We start from the raw sequence: 21,007 nt of genomic DNA on the forward strand, positions 1-21,007 counted from the left end.
ATGAACCGCAAAGAAATCCGGTTTCAAGGGTCGGATTCAAATGACTGTGGGACAAGCTTATCACAAGGGATAGAAGACATGGCTTTCTTATTGGCTGCTGCCATCGCACGTGGCAGACAGAATCTAGGTGTCAATTCCGCCTCTAGATTTTTTTCGGTTGATATGTGGCCTAAAATTTTCAATTCTAAGCTAGTGGCTAATAATAAACGCTTGTGACTTTTGGTGAAGGCCAATCAGTCCGGCCTGGGCCAATCTGCCAAAATCCCAGTAATCGTAGCTCTATGGTCACTTAAGCAGTGCGGGTTGGACTTGGGCAAACGGTAGTCTCAGGCGCGCTGGTACCACGACTTTGGGCTTCTCTTGTTGCTGATTACAGTAGCTATCTGTGTCATACTTTTATGTGAGGGTTCTACTGGATCCAGTACCAGATCGATCCGATACAATGCACGTAAAAGCTTCAGCACAAATGGGATTTTTGGCATATCATCCTTCATTCTTATTTACTGTATGGGATGCAACTTTTCACCTGGCGTAAAGATATGACGAACTGGAACAGTTGAACTCCAAACCAAAAAACTTAAAAAACTATTAACAGCGACTAGTTAGTTGCAATGATACTAGCCTGGGATAATAATGCAAGTACAAACACCTTTTTGTGAGGAATGCAGTTTAATGACACACTTGGTTGCATCTCAATTATATCCTACTTTAAAATCAACAAGATATATATGTTATATGAACTCATCCAAGAATTTGTGATCCCTAACATTAATTACTTCAAAGTTACAAAGGACAACTAAAACAAATAAATTATCCTGTAGTAGTTGGTCAATCTGCATTAAGAGCCTCAAGTTGCTTCCGGAGCTCTTCAAGGTCATCACTGGAGGTGTTTGTCTCTTCTAGGACTGGTAGTCTTTGGAACTCATCTGCACTGGGGAGCTCCCGAGTAAGACCTTCAGGCAATATATCTGAAAAAGAAAGGGATTAGGAAGGGGGTCTAATAATATTGCTAGAATATGACAAATGAAAATAGAACATATGCTCCTTTACTCAAAAAAAGAAGGGGGGGGGGGGGGGAAGAAGAGTTCCAGATTTACAGATGAACATGTACAATGAGTTCCAAAGAAACTATGAATGCCACTGCATGTTTAGTGGCCATAATCTGACATAAAAGGCTGTAAAATGAAAGGTCTCAGACATGCTTGGTTATTGGCAGGTATTTTCTAGTTCACTTAAATAACAATCTCTTCACATTGTCTCAAGACATCTAAATGTTCTACCAACCTCTTCCATAAGTTCTATTCACTTGTTCAATGATGTATTACTTTCCATACACAATCCTGAGAAACCATACTTCTCATTCTTAATTTCCACTACTTCATGACTCAGGCATTCCTTTTAATAGATCCAAATTCCAACTTTCCTAAATCCAGCACCAAAGACGATACCTGAAGACCTTACTGAGATATCCTGTGACTAGACAATGGATATGGATTCCCAAATGAAATTCCATACCATGTCTAGACGTCTTCGAGGAAAGGAACATTTAGACTAACGTAAACAAGGAGAAGGAAATTTAGTTTATTGCAAATTGTTTCAGCAATACCAATACAAAAAATTGAAAACAAATAGTTTGTTTCACTGTGATATGGAAATAAATGATTAAATGTCCAGTTGTACACTGGGAGAAGGAAAATTAGTTTATTGCAAATTCGTAGAAATAACGGATTCAGATCAGCTGTTGAACCATCATAACTTTTCTGGAACAAATGCAATAATGCACAATCTTACTTATGCAAACCATCAAGGAAAGAGACAGTAAGAGAGAAATCCTAACAAATGTAAGGACAGTAAACTGTATTCTAGAACAGACATCAACCAATTATACTGTAAAAAGTCAAGCCAGTCAACATTCATGGATGCTAATATATAGTGTAAATCAACCAAATCAAATTACGCAAAGGAACAAGAGGGCCACCTGAACTGCTGGGAAAATCAGTCGTCTCAATCGGGCTATCATCAACAACGCTGCAAAGAGCACCATCCTCAAATATTAATAACCAACCATTGAATTACAAATTAACAAAATTTTCAGACTGTAGGTCTGCATAGCAACAAGAGAATCAGTAAATTAAACAGTGTCTTTTTTATTTCACAGATAACTAATCTTAAACTTCTAAACATCTATCAATCATTGCTTCTCAAATGGAACACACAAAGCAATCTGAGAACTTAAACCTAACTCTCAAACTACAGCTTTTTCTCTCTAATAGCTCAACCTTCAGAGAAATATCCAACTTCTTTCCCCATCCAGAATTTTCTCATCCCTTATCACCTCCCAAACCCCACCCCTGGGATGTCTCTACTTTTATGCTTCTTTTAGAAGAGGAGAGGAAGGTGGGCCTTTGTGGATCTAGATCACTTTTTAGAGGTTAATCACATAAGACCCAAATCCTCATTCCCATTGTATTTTATTTTTTGGGGTGAAATCCTCATTGGGCAACGGAGGAAGCTTTACTCCTATGGGAAGATTGATTTGATTTTTTGCCAGTGAACAAGACAAGCATTGCAAGGATTAGGTATCTCAGATTGAAAGCTCCATATGTTGTTTCAAAACCCGCCCCTAACACAAAAAGATTTGCATTAGAGTGCCCTACTTTGGCCCATCCCAACACCATCTGTAGCAATAGGCTACATTTGAAGTGAGAAATCCACAAGAACCATTAGTAAGACCCAAAAAATTATCCACTCCTCTTTGTGCTTGTTCCCGCAGTTTACTTTCTTCCTTCTTTTATTCTTTCTATGAACCTTCCACTAGTTTTCTCAATAGTGCAGTGTCTCTTCTCAGTCAACCATGATTTCTGTTCCTCTCCTATGATTCTGGCTTCTGTTAAACAAAGAACTGTACCCCAAACCAGCAAACCCTTCCCCTCCTGAAACCCTCGTATCATGAACATCAACCTAATCCACAATCAGAAACCTACTTCAGCTCACTCAGACATGCTAATACAATACAAACCCATTCGCAAAAAGGAAACATCCAATGGACATCCCCACCTAACCACTTGTTTAAGTGATGATTCTGGGTAGAACATACATAGTCACAAAACTATTAGAAATGCTAGTCATACTTCTATTTTTTTTCTTTCTTTCAGCTAACCCTGGTTTTTGGGTCAAAACTTGTATTTCTTATTCTGGTGGGATCAGTCAGCTACCTCATTGACAAGCTCTGGATCTCAAAAAAAATTACGCAGTATCCCCACTTCTTGGTCTTCCTCAATTAAGAGAAGCAAGGAATAAATTTACTATTTCCATGTTAGTTAATTTTCTCTCCCCATCCTTTCCTAACCTTAGGAACCTCAAGTCTTTGTTCCCTGAATTAAAAACAAGAAACAGATTTACGAAACTCTAGCCTTTTCACCAAAGCTGGTTACATCTTTTTACAATTCAATGCAACAGCACCACGTCACAACAATTATGCTCGGTTGCCCAAGTCCTGTTCTAACATGATAGGCTACAACATTCTGTATGGTGACATACTAATTTAACCTTAAAAGCAAACATTGTAAATATGAAGCCTTGTTGATGTATGGAAGAACTCCAAAATGCAAGCAAATCAGCAAATAAATTCAATACCACCAAGACAATAAATGGAGTCATCTGCAATCCACAGCTCTAATAAACAGACTACTAAACAGGACTACATAAAACTGGAGTAGAATGCCAAGGACCCATTTTTATTGCAACTGAGAGAAGGTACCAGCTACCTTGGCAGGTAAGTTATTTGGTTTGTCATAGCCAAGACTAGGGATCAAACTCCACCTACACCCTTCTATCTCTCTCATCTAAGCTACCCAAATTCTCAAGTGAATATAGTCAAGGTGGGAACATTGCATTTAGTAAAACATAGTACCTTATGTTCCATTCATTATCAGCATGAATTGGGCACTCTATAACTGTTTCAGCCTCCATTTTTGCCTTGGCAGCAGCATCCCGTGCTGGCTTCGTGAGAATGTATTCCTTCTGCAGAGTAGACACTTAGATGACATAACTGGAAACAGGGAAGTTCCATACTATAAATTGCTGGGCATCCAATGAATGCTTGGAATTCATTACCTGCCGCTCCAAACAAGCAGAATTTGAGCATTGAGTGTTTGGCTTCATTTCCATGGTTGGGAAGAAATCTTTAAGAGCATTGTATCCCTGTAATCTAGTCATATGTCAGAATCATTTTGAAAATTCAGTCAGGGTGGTCAGTATATAATCATTGACGTCCCAACTCCCACATGAGAATGTGGCAAATAGGCTTTTCTAGTCTTGGCTCATTATAGCCCCTTCAGACACTTGAAAATAGCTCATCTTTTATGCATGAAATGTGAAACAAGATCATCTATCCTTTTAAGGATATATTTTTTTTCACAATTGATTGAAACAGTAACCTAACTTTCAGGATGCAATAGACTCAGAAACAAGCAGGTGAAGATGGCATACCAAGTATGGGGAGACTTGTCCAAACTTCAGCAAGAACTTAAGTGCATTTTGAACCAGAAGACCAGCCACAACCCCCTTCCAATCAATCCAAACCATGATAAAAATTAGGACGAGAGAGAGAAAATATATATCCCAAATATTGAACCAAATATCAAACACAGGAAGAACTGAAAACATGGATCTTAACAATAAAGAAAGAGTAATATTAAATACCATAGATACTTTAGGAATCACTTAACCAATCAACATAAAGTAAAAATGCCTAATGGAAAGCATAAACTCTTGGCAAAGGATAAAGTTAAAACTCCTCCAAAGAGAACAACTAAACGAATATATAATTAATTTTCTTACCATGGTAGTTGGTAGAGATGCAGCACATACACCTTCACGCTTAAGAGTGCGTTCATCCACTCCAGATGCCACAACCTAATAAGATGAAACCTTATCTTCAGCCGCATAGTCCAAAAAATGCAACGGAAATTGAGACCTCCAAAACAGAACTGGATTTTTATCACACGTATCCAACTTTTCACAAAAATGTTGAGGTATGTCTATCATGAGATATTAGAACCCTCAACACCCCAATAAGAATCCACCAACCATAAGATGTGATAAATTTGATCATAAAAATGGTTTGAGTGTTCCATTGTTGGAGACTCTTCTTGTCCCGATTTCATTTTGTTCAGAAGGGTAAGTAGGAACATCAATGAGAAAGGTTACAATCAAAAGGGTCATTTTCCCTGACAACTCATTGAGGTGGGACTGTGGGATACACAAAATTTTGTTCTATGGAAACCAAGCCACTAAAGGTTCAGGCCGGCTGTGATTGTTATAAACCAACAGAATAAGCCTCACAATGATGAAGATGGGAAAACAGCACTCTCCACCCAATATCACCACTTATCATTCTCCCAGTATCTAATCTCTTATAATCAATATTAATCAATATTTGGTTGTCAAGTTCTGTAGAGTGATTTAAGGAAGCATACAAAAAGAAGGGAGCTCGGGGTTGGGAATGGCTAGCTCCAAACGCTCCAATGCCTCCATCCACTATGAATTTATGATCGCACATTTTTACTTTTTTTTTTTTCTAAACCTGGGCAGAACATTTGTGGCTTGCCCCATCTGTCCACTACCTTCCTATCCCTGCCTCCTAATTTGGGGGTTGTTAAGGACAGATTTGCCCTTACTTACAAAACCAGGGCGTGCTCTTTAGTTTAGAGTAAGTAAAGGCAGAGATGTATCACTTGGGAGACGCCAATCCTTTCTCGGAAACTTGATCACAAGTCGGGTTGTCCGGTAAGAGGAATAGCAATGCTGATTTGGAAGGCTTCGACTTATTTAGAGGACTCGGTTTTTATGGATCGATCAAGTTGGAACTGGAAAATGGAATGATAAATTGGCAATTCATTGATTTAAAAGTTGTCAAAAAGTCAGGATTTCTCGATATTTGAATTTCAGTAATACAGGTAGTTTCAGTCAGTACAGTTGGATTCATAGTGACCCAAAAGCATAGAAAAAACCAACAGCTTATCACCGTTCAAACTGCAGGGCAGTTATATTGATCATACTAGGGCTTTTCATATAACAAGCTCATTTATTACAAATACATTTCGAGACTTCAGAACAATCTGAAGAATCAACATATAGTAGAATGAAAAGGCAACTATCATCCCCTGTAGACGTTGTCACATGATCCTTTTTTATGTAAATAAAAAGATCGTAAATTCCTATTATTTTTAGCATTTCTTAAAATACCCACCCTGAGGCATTATCCAACAGAATCATACTTACGAATGAAAATAATTCATTTGACAAACAATGAAAGCCTCTTTTTTTCTCGGAAACTTCATCATATGGGCCATGCAAAACATTGATTGGGAACCACAAAACAAAAGGGGGAAATAGGGTTTGGAAATGTAGAAGATTAGAGGAAGATGATGATAAGGTATTGGGAATGATACAACCTACTGTCGATTGAAAACAGCAAATCGGGAAGTCAAATATTGTGAATGTGAAAGTAACTTTAGAAGTCATATTGGAATTACAATTTCAAACATGAATTAAGGACTAATTCAAAATTAAAACATCCTAAACAGTGCTGACAATTTTTAGTACTAGTGTAGGGATTCCTCACTACACCTGAGGGCACCAGAGGGTATCTAACATGACAAAATTCCTAAAATGGATTCTCATTGTTAACATTTATATAGGCTAAATGAGCTTCAACAGTCAATATTTTCCACATTTTAGTTAATCTTCCTTACTCATCAAAATTCAGCCAAATAACTGAACCTACCAATGGAGGAACACAAGCAAAACAAGCAGTTTCTCCAGGGATCAGCAGTTGTATATGACCTGAGACAGCATCTTCAGATACACCTGCCCAAGTATTTCTTCCATGTGAATTCCGAGTCATTAATCTAAATCTAATTGTTAAAAAGTAAAAGACACGCCACTAATATTTTTCACATATAGTTAAAATAGTAACCAAAAAAAAAGACAATAGATTCTTTACTGTTTTTAGAATTCAACACCATACATATTCATTTGACCTGGAATGCATATACAATCAAGTACAAAGTAAATGTCTAATTTAATAAATGGTCAAGATACTGGCCAAAGAGAGATAAGTGATCACAAAAGTGATGTTGGATCCTTCATCCATTTTCAAGATATTGTTTTAAAGAGAATAAGGCATTGGTTAGAACTTCAGAATTGGAAGAAGAAAATTTACCCTAAATTACCATTTTTGCCCTGCTTTACCCAAAAACTAATTCACCTTTCGGTAGAAGGTCCAGGTTTGGGTCATAGTTTGACCAAATTCAGGGCTACGTCATGATCCTTAGATAAAGAGGTTCATTCTCTTCATAAAAATAGGAGTTACAAAAACCAATAACGGATTCTTCTCAGAGGAAAGGAAAATTCCCTGTGATGCACCTATACTTGAAATGCTCTTGAAATAGATTTGGTTTATGAGCATGTATAGGCCAACATGAGTTGTACAAGCACCATAGAATATGCATTGAATGAGATGTGTATGGTTTGTGGCAATCTTATGGCATCTGACCAACCTCTTAATCATTTCCAGAAATGATGCTTGTCTTTGTCCTTAAATCATAATATTTTACTTTAATCATATTGGGAAACAAAAGATTAGGCACTTTCTATTTTCACCAAAAAAAGGTACAACAATATTTCTGTTATTAAACACGACATGTATAAAGACACCATTTGATCAAGCAGCATATAAAGTATCAAACATAATGGCCAAGTCTGGTTTCAATGAATGATGGAAGATACAAAGAGTTAGTTCGCTTACCAGACTCCATCCAAATCTGGTTCAGTTCATTGCAAGCCTGGATAACCACAACTGCATCAGATACAAGATGAAAATACTTAAAAATTCAACAAGGAAATTACCAAAGTTGAATCTTAATACTAGAAGAAAATGAAAACTTGACAACAAGTTGCACTTAAATCTCATAATCTAACAATAGAAAATGCTGGAAAAGAAAATAAACTGTGTCCTGTTACAGCACTTGCCATTACCTGATTCACAACCATCCGTGCTTCATAATTATCAACGCAGCTCAGCACAAGATCCACTCCACTATCATGATTCCTGGGCCTGAAATTTTGGTTTCTCAGGCTTGCCATGAAGCTTTCAAAACCTTTAACTGTAGTGATGTTTAACGTGTAGCTCTAAACACAAAACAAAACAATCACGATTGGTCACAGGATAGAAATAGCACTAAGAACACAAGAATCCTGCTCAAAAGACAAATATTCATAAAAGAAACTCATGAAAACATGCCTAGTCGGAAATCTGGCATATGCTAAATGAGCACCATACTACCAGGGCATATAACTCAGCTTTTTTGTAGGCCCAAAAGTCTCCTTGAGAGAGGATAGAACATTTAGTAAGATAATTGCAGCCATAATACCTAAATACCCTAGACAAAATTGTGCAGTCACTAGGGGAAAACATATGACCGGAAAATTATAAATTATACATGTTTCACTATCATGACAATGTGTTGTTATCATTCAAACTGTATAATCTCGAAATACCTTGGACAAAACATTGAAATTCCTTAAGTTCCACAAGCTTTAGATCTTTGGAGATACGCATGAAACTAACAGTATAACTGACACATAAATTATCAGCTCATCATTCAACTATCTAAACAATGTGAGATTTTATTCTGATTGACCACTGACCTCAAGCACAACATCAGGATTGATATCTGAGAGTGTCTGACGAGCGGCATCAGTCTTAGTCATGCCAACCTGAAGAGGAAAAAGGGATAAGTCACATAGGTAAAATGGTATCAGTGACTTCTTTCTTTGAAAATTCACTTTAGAATCCAAATGCTGTAATACATAATATCCTGAGTTTGCTCAAAATTCAATGCTCAAACCAACACATGAGTTGGGGGATGTAAGTGGAAAGAAATGGTTGATATCCATGAAATAATGGAAGGTGCATTGCCGAAAATCAGATGAGCCAAAGCAAACATATTCAATTGACATATGCTCTCAAATTTGACTCATGGCTTGTTACACGTCCTCTGTATCCTCTATATCCCATAGTCAGAATGGACATATCATCTATTGACATAGAAGAATAGACAGACAACCTATGACATTTAAAAAATAAAAAATACAAAAGAGAGATAGACCTTTGTGACAATAATCATTCACCCAAAAACTGCCCTGGCTTTTGTAGAAGATAAGAAAACATTATAGGATAGTTAAGAAAAAATGCCGAACAATAAGGACTGACACACAAGCATGATGATGAAGAACCGTGCCTGCTCTGGACGGAAAAATAGCCTATTCATGTTAGCTAACTCCACTTTGTCATAATCGTACAACAAAAGACGACCTATGCCACACCTTGTTAGCATCTCAGCTGCAACACTGCCTACACCACCTATACCCTGTGAATCATAAGAAAATCAGAAGCCCATCAAATAGGAGGAAATGGGAGAAGCAACAAGATCCAAATTCATTAATATGCTCCAACTGACTTTTCATGAACAAAAAAGGGCCTATTGAAGTATGACATTTAGGTTATTCTAAAATGGCACATGACAGGAAACAGACGATGAAAGTCTAAAAAGAGTAATGTCGTTATTTGACAACGGAAGTCTCAAAGAATAATGTCATTGTTTCATCCTCTTGTTTTCGATGGACAATTTCTCACAAGCTACATATTTAAGGGATATCATGTTCTATTCACATTCTTGTATATTCAATCTCAGTACAAGGCAATTAAACAAACTATATAGAAAGAAACGGGGGGCAGAACATAACACATACAACTATGGCAACGGAAAATTCACGTATCCTTTCATAATTATTCACAATGCCCATCCTTTGAAGTGCCATAAGCCTACTATAAGGATTGCTATCCACCACCTCAGCACTCATATCCTGCTTCCAAGTGATTCAAGCACAAAGAGTAAGCATTCACTGATCAACAAAAGAACATAATGCAGACGAAACCTTAAAGAAATAAATAAAATAAGAAGGAAACAAATTGAAATTCCAGTGCATATGAACCTTGACTTTAGATCTTTGAGTAGAAGCAGATTTTGCAAGATCAGAGAGATGTTCCACACGCTGTCGCATCTGCAAGACATCAGAAAACAACCACGTAACCAACACCTAATCAATGTCAACATATGAATAAGGTTCAAATGATATGTGGAAACTACTTCGTTTACGGCATTCATTGAAACATCTATGCTTAAGTCCATCGAAAGATAAATTTGTATCATAAGATAAACTGTATTCTAATCTATCCAAACACAAAATCCATTCCCTGCAGTTGTTTAGCATTCACTAATCAGCCGCACATAATCACAATGTAGCAAAATAAAGTAGCAAAGGTAAAATGCCAGACGAAAAGCTAATGCTCTTCTTGTTCTGCTAACATACTAGAGTGTATATCGATAAACGATTTGCAAAAATCCGTAGATCATATAAATCATAGGTCAAAAATAAAACAGACAAACCAAAACATCAAAATTCTGCAATTACTTGGCCTCGCCTCGAATTTGAATATCAAAACTTCAAATGAAACCACGATCACCAAAAACAAAATTCTAATGGAAGACATGCAAAGAGGGAAAGGTAATAGTCTGGAAAAGAACCTTGGCGACAGATTCACGATGCGATGGATCCGACAAAACTCCGCTGAGAGCTTCAAGATCTTGTAGCATTCCTTTCAGTTCGACCTCCATCGCTGATTTGCTCTTATCAGAACTAGGTTTTCAGTTTTGAAGAGCTCCCCTGTATCACAGTACCAGTCCTGTGACGAATTTTGAGGTTATAGCTCAGATATTGTGCGATTGTCTGTTTTATTCGTTTCCCACCCCGCACGCGTTTATGCAAAACCACCGGTGGGGAAGAAGAACGGACACATGCGTTCCAGGTTGTCGTGTTAGAAAACCGGAATATGCAACCGCATATAGGGTCCAACCGGATGAACCGGGTACAAATTGGAGCCTTACTGTGCCCTAACCGGCTAACCCTATAATATGAGCGGGTCGACCATTTCTAATTGGCCGGAAACATGATCGGCATTTATTGATTCCATTATTTCGATTGATCTGGCATTCCAAAAGGACCAAAACGTTTCTACCCAAATTTATTATTTATACCTTGCGCCTTCTTCCTGCTCCCCTTGGTTAGGGTTAATTTGAGATCAGCTACGCCCAAATTTAGGGCTGGGTTGGGCCTTGCCCTAGACCTAGTAGAGGCATTTAGGGTAATGAGAAGCCCAGCCTAACCCAATCTATTGCAAGAAGTGTACTAGTTTGAACATTTTTTCATTCTTCGTAAAATGTCCATTTATTCAAATAGAGTCGGGAAGGTGGCCAAGCAAAGCTCTAATAACCACGAATCGAAAAACGGCCAAATTTTTGGGCTCGAAATCAAAAATGCCTTCCTTACTAAGACTTCTGCTTGGACATTTCCTATAACGACTATGAACACGGTTAACCGAATTAATTCTCATGACACCATGTATAAGCATGACTGACTCATGAGACGTGGGGGTTGGTGAAGACCCAAGCCCAGCCCACCCAATCAGCGTTAGTCTGGGCTGAGCTGACTCCAACAGGCCTAGGGCTGGCTGAGATATCCAACCTGACCTTGGGCCCGGATGGGCCTTAAAAGCTGGGTTAAGGGGACAACGGGTTGGAACAACCCAAATTTGGCATGGTTGAACTTACAAATTTTGAACCCTTTGAATTTCCTTAACTTCTTGTGTCTTTTATACATTTCAACGGCTACTCAACCTCCTTTTATTATCAAAAAAGAGAAAGAATTACAAAAAAAAAAAAAAAAAAAAGGGGCTACTCAACCTTAATTACATTACTTTAAAAAAAAAACTTAATTAAAAAAGTTAAATGGGATCAGCTATAAAGATCGTTTTGGCACAATGAAAAAATATGATACATAGAAAATGAGCAATGAAATATGAAAACAAAAGGATGAAATGAAGAAGAAATTGAGTTTAAAAATCAATAAAAAAATAACTACACGTTGCAAATAGTGTAGATCTTCATGTAGGAGAATTGCGAAACACTCGGTTATGGCTGTTTAGGCTCGCCAAACAACTAGACAATAATCTTTAAGCTCATCATTCATTGAAACCATTTTCATGTTAATTAGTATATGTGTAGTTATGATTATGTCTTTCTTAATTTTTCCATGCATCCATGTCAATATCATTGTTTCTCAACACAGAGATTAACCATGTGGTATTTCTGAATTGTACAATATTCGCACCCCGTATATCATAACTAGTCAGATGATATTTTTTTTTGTACAAATGCGCTTTTTATATAGGAGATAGAGATATCACATGCAGCATCATTGAGAGTCGAACCCATATAACCTCTTCAGTAAGAAGTATCGGTCATTATCAATCGAGCAACCCTACTATATTCTAACGCAACTCTCTACTTCATCTACCCACTTCAAATATTTATGAAACATCTATAAACCCTAGTAATTTATAAACAATCATTTTGCAATGCCTCTTTGTGTATCAATTTACCTAAGCCAATTTTTTTTCAAAATAAAAGTAATTTTTCAATATAAAAATTCAATATTTTTGAAAATGAAGACAACAATCCAACAAAGCTTCCTTTGGGTTCTACGCCAATCCTGCGTGCACGTTTGTTCATATAGATATGAAAAATGGAAGCATGCCTAATAAACCCAATAATTTTTATAATCTTTTATAAGTCAAGTTTGTTTCTTCTATGAAACTAATTGATTTTAACTGCACAATACATGCTTGAAACTAACCCTAATTCACTTTACAAGGCAACTACTATCTCTACATGATCCACGCTGATATGAGGTTTTCTAAATTTCTTTCTACCAAAACAAATTAACCAACTTTGTTTTGTTTTGTCTAATTCTTGTTGGTTTACTTAGATGAGTTAATTACACTAAAATAATAAAAAGCAAATCCCATGATCATCCGCGATATGCTACTTATTAATTTGCATAAAATGTAGCTAATTAATCCTGATGCGTGTTGGATTAAAATTCCTTAATCTGTCTTTATTGAAATCCTTTCGGTTAAAGAAGCTATTGAGGTGTTCTTTGTTTTTTGGGTATGTTCGGTGAATCTAAGTTGCTTGTCAAGGAACCTAATTATGTAGTTGCAATGTTATGGTCTTCTGGGGAGAGCCTATAGTTTTTCAATTTTTGGAACAGCATGGTTTTGGATTACTTATACACATTAATGACTCAGATTCCTTATGATATTTTCTTCCTTTTTTCGTGCAAGCATGTTTAAGCTATTATTAGTACTGTAATTATGTGTTAAACAGAATAATTACATGAACAACAAGACAACAGTTGTTACTAAGGTGACATCAATCTTCATTTTCATCTAAAAATAATTAATGCAAGAGAGTCATTTTCATGGTTACTGATCAGTTGCTAAGTCAACAAGAAAAGTTGAGAAGCTTCACATCATTAACTTGTATTGTATGAGATGAAATGCATAATTATTGATAATCAAGGATTAACTAATTTCTTTCTCAAATGGAATCCATGAAGACAAATAACATTAAAAGGGCGGCATGAAATAATTATTGTGATGTAAACCTTTGCTTGTTAATTTTTATCATCTTAATCTGACTCTTCAGAATCCCAGAAAACAAAGATTGGTATGTCTGTCTCTCAAGGGGCACAATTTCATCATCATATGTTGTTTATAGTAATGGGAAACAAGCAAGCTTTGTTATTGGATTAATTCACTATTATTAATATTGAGTTAGATCACACTATACTGTTACTACCAGTACTAGTAGGGCTCACCCTATTGAAGTATGAAGTTGTTAATTAAGGCTGCTTCTTCATGAAGATTAATAACTACAAATTGGTGGAGATTGCAACAACTGGTACTTCTTTTTGTTTCCAAATCACTGAATCCAGATTTTATCGGTCAAAGTTCATCTACCACTTATGTAAGATCATCAACCATATACATCAAATAGGTTGGCAAGACTATGACTTATTCATTTAACTTTGATCAATCTTCCTCTTGAAATCTAATGTCATTGAATAACCAAAGGAGCTAATCATGTCTTTACAAAATATTAATTGCAACTTGTACAAATGACGGAGTCTTCAGTCGGTATTTTATTCGACAAATTTGTAGACTATTATGTTTGAAGTAGATTGTAAGAGTTGAATTGACTTTGATCTTGCGGAGTATGGACAATGGTGATCTTGACTTATAATTAGTGTAAGCGAAAACAAAGAACTCTGTTTGTGATGTGACTCTCACATTCAGACACCAGACTATATGAAATGACCACCCTATCCTTGCGAAATGTGGAAATCTTGTTTATATTGCTACTTTTATGTGCTTTCATGAGCCCTGAACTAGATCAGATACTATTTATCGATAGAAAACATTTCCCCTTAGTATAATTTTGTTCTTAAGTTAATGATTTTGATTACACCCAAAAATATGAAGTCTATTGAAAAAGTTTTTCCAATTTGTGTCGTGTCGTGATTCAAACTACTAGATGTTAAGCAATGTAAGAGACAACTTGCTTTAAAAAAAAAAGAACTATTATTAATAATGTCCTTAAAAGGAAGATATATCATCTATAAGTTCTCTTCCTTTTCTTTAACTTGAAAAGCACTTAATTAAATTATCAAAGAAAAAAACACTTAATTAGATTCATGCTGGTCATTTTTATTTTATTTTATTTTCTATGTAACAAAACTAATTATAAGAAGATTCTTATTTTATTTTATTTCTTCAAGTTGTTGTGTCTCATCTGGGAGTTGTTCATAAGTTAATCTTAATTGTAGGTTTCTTTTCAATCACTATATAGTATGTGCACTACAATATATATGTCGACACTTTACCACTTAACGTAAGTATCATAGTATACAGATCGGTAATCCATATGATACAAAATCAAACAAATATCTAACTTATATAATTTCATCTTAAATGAGTAAGGAACAAGTTAAAACTATGAAGGATCGATGTTATTTTATATTTTTTACCTATCTATGTTTGAAGCTATTTTAATAGCTTTATAAATTCTTTAAATTAAATGGGCATTATAAAGTTACTTATGTGATGACTAATGACCCAATCTAATGATGATCCAAGATTGAAAAATGAAAACCTTTTTAAGGATTCCTCATGCTTTTCTCTACCAAACCATTACATTTACACCTACACCTCCCATGCACCTTTCTCTTTTGTTGAGGCATGAAGGAATGGATTTGGATTCCACCAGCTCCACGTCTTTGAACTTATCCAATTTCTATCATCACATCATCTTTCTTTATTATAAATACAGAAATTGAAATTGAGAGCTGAGCTTTGGCTTGGCCGGTAATGTCCCACATATGCAGAAGGTCTTGACTTTATTTGAAGCAAACTTTTGCACTCCGCCGTCTCACAACTTGTTTCGTCACCTGTCAAGTGAAGAAAAAGGAAGAACAAGTGATGATGATGATGATGAACAAGATACCTTTAGACCTTGATCACAATTAGGTTAAAAGAAAGGGAGAAAAAAATAAAACCCAGAAACAATTCGCAGTTTTAGAGAAATGCTGTACTTCAACAGGAATCAATTTCTTCACCGATCTTCATAGTTGTCCCCAATGGAGCTTCAGGAATTAGGTAGAGTTCACTAATGACCCTAAGATTTAGGGTCAATTAACCAAACTCCCAAAGTGTTGGAAAATTTGTCTCCTTGGTTAGTAGTTAGTAATGTAAGAGGGAAGCACGAAGTCATCATACAAGTCAAAACCCTATACCAACCTGTAAGACTTCGCAGCACGTCCCTGAAATATATGTCAATTCACTCAGAATGTTATATGATTAGGTGTCAAAATTAAGGCTTTTATTCAATTCTAAGTTGACATTGTTTCGCATATTCTTCTGGGTATTTTCAGCAACACAAATCTATTCTGGGTTGTATTTTATTTTCGTTCAGGGCTTCAACACCATTTTAGAGAGCTCAAATTGGTGTCCATTGTCCTTCCTAACATATCTTATAACACCAGCTAGGTATGTCAAAAGCTACGTGAGAAGCGATTGTTGAAATGCACTCATGATTTACTTTCTTTAAAGTTTGGATTTCACTTAGGTAGCCTCATGGAGGGTGGCTGTCAAGGAAATCTTATATTTCAATTTTTTTTATGAACTATCATAATTTAAATTTTCCACACTGTCAATGTATCATCCAAACACGTAGGTTTTTAGTTATTTTAGTTCTATCTTATTGTGATACTTTCCTAACCTTAAATCCCATTTGAATAATACTATTCTTTGCATCATTTTCCCCACTTGTTTGATACTTGTATTTGAGAGTTGAGACATTATAATCAATGTCATTTTTAGTGCCTTGCTTGTTGCTTTTTCCACTATACCAAATCATTAATGAAGATTTCTATCAAAAATAAATAAATAAATAAGGAGGATAGTATGTTCTTATACGCCATCACACTGCATTTCAATTTATATTCTAATAGAAAGCAATATGTTTAATCTCATCCAGGTACAAGAGATATATTCACACCATGAGAGAGCAATCGATTTCAAGTTATGCTTAATTTATATGTAGAATTTTTTGAGACGACAAAGAGTGAGAAATTGTTCTAGCGAAAAAATGATAGACCAATTTGTACGACATTTCGTTTATGGGGATCATGATGGTCATGAAAAAGCATGAGAAGAGAACCCCACTTCTACATCGTGGAGATCACTTTCTTACTTTTGTATATAAAAAATACTATAAGGAAGTCAAAACTATGGACAATGTACAAAATAAATGTTTAAACATTCGCTTATAATGTTCTAACTTAAGAATAAATTTAGACTTAAGCCAAGTGAAGATATTACAACTTTGTTTGGAAAAATAATTTCTGATCACTTTAAACATTTGGTCAATGGAATAATGTTTTTTTTTTTTTAAATAAGACTTCATAATATGTTTTTAATGTTGAAGTAGGTATTTGTCAGCTTGTTTACGCTTTTCAGAAGACTACCAATATTCAAATATTTGAAATACATAATTGGGCATAGGTGATAAATAAAAAATTAATTATTTAATATATATTAATTGGAAAGGCATTGACAAAAATCAAAATAAGATAATATGGACTCCAAAATTGAATATTTAGTTTTAACCTAAAACAGAAATATTGTTTAAACTAGTAGTTGAATGAAAGAATAATTTTAATAAGTATTCATTTAATTATATTCTATGTTTGAGAGCATCTTAATCAGCGTAAGCATAAAACAATAAAATAAATATATATTTTTTAATATTTAACGATGCAATTCATGCACTTTTTAGTTCTTTTTTATACAAAAGAAAATGCATGAGTATATTTTGTATCAAATTATCGTTTTTCTGGTATTTATTCTCATTCTCTATTTGCTTATTTGAAGAAAATAAATACAAGAATCTATTCTTAGTCAAAAATAAAAAATAATTTGCTTAGTTATTTGAGACAATTTTTTTTATCTGAGCTGTTTTAAATCCAAGTCCGGATCACCTCTCAGTCTGTGTGCTTCCCTTGAAACTTGTCCACGAAACAATAAGAATGAGATTCATATTAAACGTATTGAAAGTTACATCTGTGAATCATTTTATCAACAATGAAAGAGACCATATAACCATATCTTTATTATGGGGGTGAAGAAGCATGAATGAGCACATATACAGTAGATGTAGACGATACTGAGTGAATCTAGGATAGAATGAGAAAAGACATGAAAGACTCCAATTCTTTTCTTTTGATATTGAGAAAGATTAACAATAAAAAATAGCAAAGGAAGTTGTGTGAAGGGTGGAGTGAAGGAGAGGTTGCAGCAGGGGTTGATTTATAACTTTACATGGCTTTGGCAACACTCATCCTTGGGGGCGTCACGTGTGCACGCCAGGGTTGAAGCAAGAGGTGTTAGGCGAGAATCGAGGCGGCCAACAATGGCCAAATGCGTTAAGCAACATCCTTCTTCGACGACGAAGACGAAGACGAAGACGAAGGACGAAGAGCTAGGATATTATCATTCTTCATTGCCTTTCACAAATCCCGAATCATATCTTTATCATTAATAACACTATTTCAGGTGAATAAGAATGAGAATGTGAATGTGGAATGAGAATCTATCATATCACCCAGTAGTAATCATTATTCCTACGTTAACCCCACCTTGCTGCAGATTCCTTCACCATGAAGCTAAGCACTGCTACAGCTACTAGTGTGGCGTTAATAACTATAGATCACCCTCGTTTACCGCTTCTCAACGCCATTAAAAACAAAAGAATAAAGTAAAAAGATGACTATAGGAATTGAAGAATATTTACTTTAACCCAGTTTTCTTCAAACGAAAGGAATGAAGAAGAAGAAGAAGAAGAAGAAGAGATTAGAGAGATTGAGACGGGGATCACGGCGTGGGAAGACAAGTGGGCCATTCCATGCCATGCCATGCCACCACTCACTACTGGCATGAGCATGAGCGGAGGAGCCTTGGCAGCGCGGTCTTGCCATTTTTGATAGAAACGTTGCGTGGCTCGGTTTCCGGGCTAACCGATTCAGGAAGCCAACTTAGACATACCGTGCCGTCAAATCCATTGACCACTTCTTCTTTTTCTTCTCCTCGCGTGGCGCAATTGAGACTCGCCACTGGGCTGCTGACACGCTTGCACTGCCCATGTCAATCAATTCACATGCACTCGTGGGGCCTTTCTAACTTTTTGAGTTTTCTCGTTCCGACTGTTGGGGCTTTGGTTGCATGTCTCCTTCATTATAGATAAGCAAACTTTACAGTCGGCTCAGAATGCATGTATGGTGTTTGATAAAATTTCCAGCAAAAGGGCATGTGTTCTCAGGTTTTAGTTGCGCAACAAAGGAATGCACGGTCACATGCGTTAGGTTTATGCATGTTAGAAAGGAAGCAGGGGGCCGAGCAGGTGTGTTGGTCTTTTCTGGGTGTAGATAGATAGATTAGATAGATTCACAAATCACAAACTCACGTGATGTGGGGGATCTGCCCTGCTTTAACGTCAGAAGTAATCTAACAATTTCTGTGTTTATCGAACACTACAACTACTGCTACCACCCAGGTACACATTGTGAACCAAATAATCACGCAAACGCATGTGGAAGTGGGTCTCTAGATCAGTAATTTGTTATGTCAAATTCCCAAATTCCACCTCAAATCAATTGGGTTTGACTGTTCACTTCAAGAATAAATCAAATTGATTTGGTTCTGACTGGAAATTGTGGACTTTTTTTCTTTTTTGGTCTTTTATCATTTCAATAATGCAAACCAACTGAATTTCGATCTAATCATACTAAAACCGCTAACAAGAGTACTATCACCATCACCATAGGTTTCCCTAGCCCAGACACAATAAGGACCACATTTGTTGCTTTATTTTTCCATTCATTTATCCTGCTCTACCCAAAAAAATCCATCCATATGGTGTTGATCAGCTGGGAAACATTCCTCAACCATAAGTGTCAATATCGTATAGATTCTTACTAACAATACAGTGATATTGAAAACGTCGATATGTATGTGATGTTGATTCGATGAGGATTGTTCAATGACTCACTAACTTTGTTGTTACAACCAACTAAAGTTTCATACATCATTAAGTGTGGATTCCATCAATTACGAAGTAAGCTGTAGATACGATTCACATTGACATCCTCTCTTTCCCTACAAGATATGATACACACATTTCTAATCAACTTAAAAATAAAATGAACAAATAGCATTTTTTTTTTTAAGTTTTTAATTAATAAATCAGAAAAGATCTCATCCGAATAAGCCAAGTGGCTAACTTGCCACCATTAGAGACAAGGCTAAGTGGTGCCACATTATCTTAGCCGGATAGGGTCACTTTTTGTATTGTTGTCCACGTGTCAACGTTAGAGATGTATAGACCAACGATTTCGATGAACAAGTAATCTAATAAAGTCGGAACAAAAATAATGATTGATATTTTTCTAATCTGAAAAAATCCGATTTGGGTGACGTTATCGAAACAGCAGCCGTCAGATCCGAATCCAACTGAAATCGCACGATGTTCCTACTCACGCAACCCAACTTTCTTATCCCAACTGCACCTACGCTACCGCTAGTGCGTTCTTAACCACTCGTTTGTTTTAAAAACCCAAGTGTTCCCCAAGACAACATTACGAAATATGAGAACTACCCAATAATTAATTTAAGCCTCTTTAGAGAAAAATCCAAATCAACTTTAGAACAAGAAAATTTTATGGGACGCTGCGCCGCCCAAATCCAGGCACCGGTAGAAAAATGTCTGCTTTATCAATTATCATTCAAATATGAAAACCTTAATAGATTATATATTGATTCATCCTTATCGTGTGGTAGAAAAATGCTAGGAGAGAATAATGTGCTCCCCTCAACAAGAAGGTGATCCAAACTCTATGCCATCTCATATATCTACTTTCTTTCTTTTTTGTAGAAAACTAGATTAAGTAGAAGGAGACACAAGTTCTAGTTTAGGAACATTATCCTTCAGCCAGACAGTGGATTTATGCCAAGTTAGTATCGTCTCAAGCACTAGGGCTTCCTGAGCCAAGGAATGAGCCACAGAGTTGCCAACCTTCTCTTGGAGTAAAAGAAAAAAACACATGACAAGGTAGCCCTTGTCAGATGTCTGATATCAGATAATACATTTTATAGCTGAATTGGGATTGGAAGAGCTGGATTTAAAAGGAGCCATACCACTGAGAGACAGTCAGTCTCAAGGATTACATGAAACCAACCTTCCTCAGCTGCTAACCATAGTCCTTGTCTTATCCCCATCACTTCACCAACATCAGCCCTCTCATATATCTACACCACATATTAGAGGTGAGGTCTATTGGTGACCTGGCTCTGATTAATTTTATCAACCTTTCGACGTGGGTCTTATACTTAACGTGTGGTGCAGAAGTATAAAGAAAACACAAA

At 36.1% G+C, this 21,007-nt stretch overlaps 1 protein-coding gene across 1 annotated transcript; it reads right to left on the bottom strand.

Moving 5' to 3' along the window:
* Positions 1–135: 135 nt before the first annotated feature.
* LOC149019988 (NAD(P)-binding Rossmann-fold superfamily protein) lies at positions 136–10,927 on the bottom strand. Its single transcript, XM_089147982.1, has 14 exons — positions 10,656–10,927; positions 10,063–10,131; positions 9,820–9,933; positions 9,309–9,437; positions 8,716–8,784; positions 8,044–8,196; positions 7,814–7,850; positions 6,791–6,873; positions 4,843–4,917; positions 4,492–4,566; positions 4,117–4,203; positions 3,914–4,023; positions 1,979–2,028; positions 136–968 (listed from the first exon to the last, which is right to left on the bottom strand). The coding sequence occupies exons 1-14, from the start codon at positions 10,743–10,745 to the stop codon at positions 829–831; spliced, it is 1,281 nt and encodes a 426-aa protein (XP_089004108.1). The 5' UTR covers positions 10,746–10,927; the 3' UTR covers positions 136–828.
* Between the last annotated feature and the right edge of the window lie 10,080 nt (positions 10,928–21,007).

This window comes from Hakea prostrata, chromosome 3 (assembly GCF_041222555.1).
Source record: "Hakea prostrata isolate BN-2017 chromosome 3, UWA_Hpros_2, whole genome shotgun sequence".
NCBI classification, from domain to species: Eukaryota; Viridiplantae; Streptophyta; class Magnoliopsida; order Proteales; family Proteaceae; genus Hakea; species Hakea prostrata.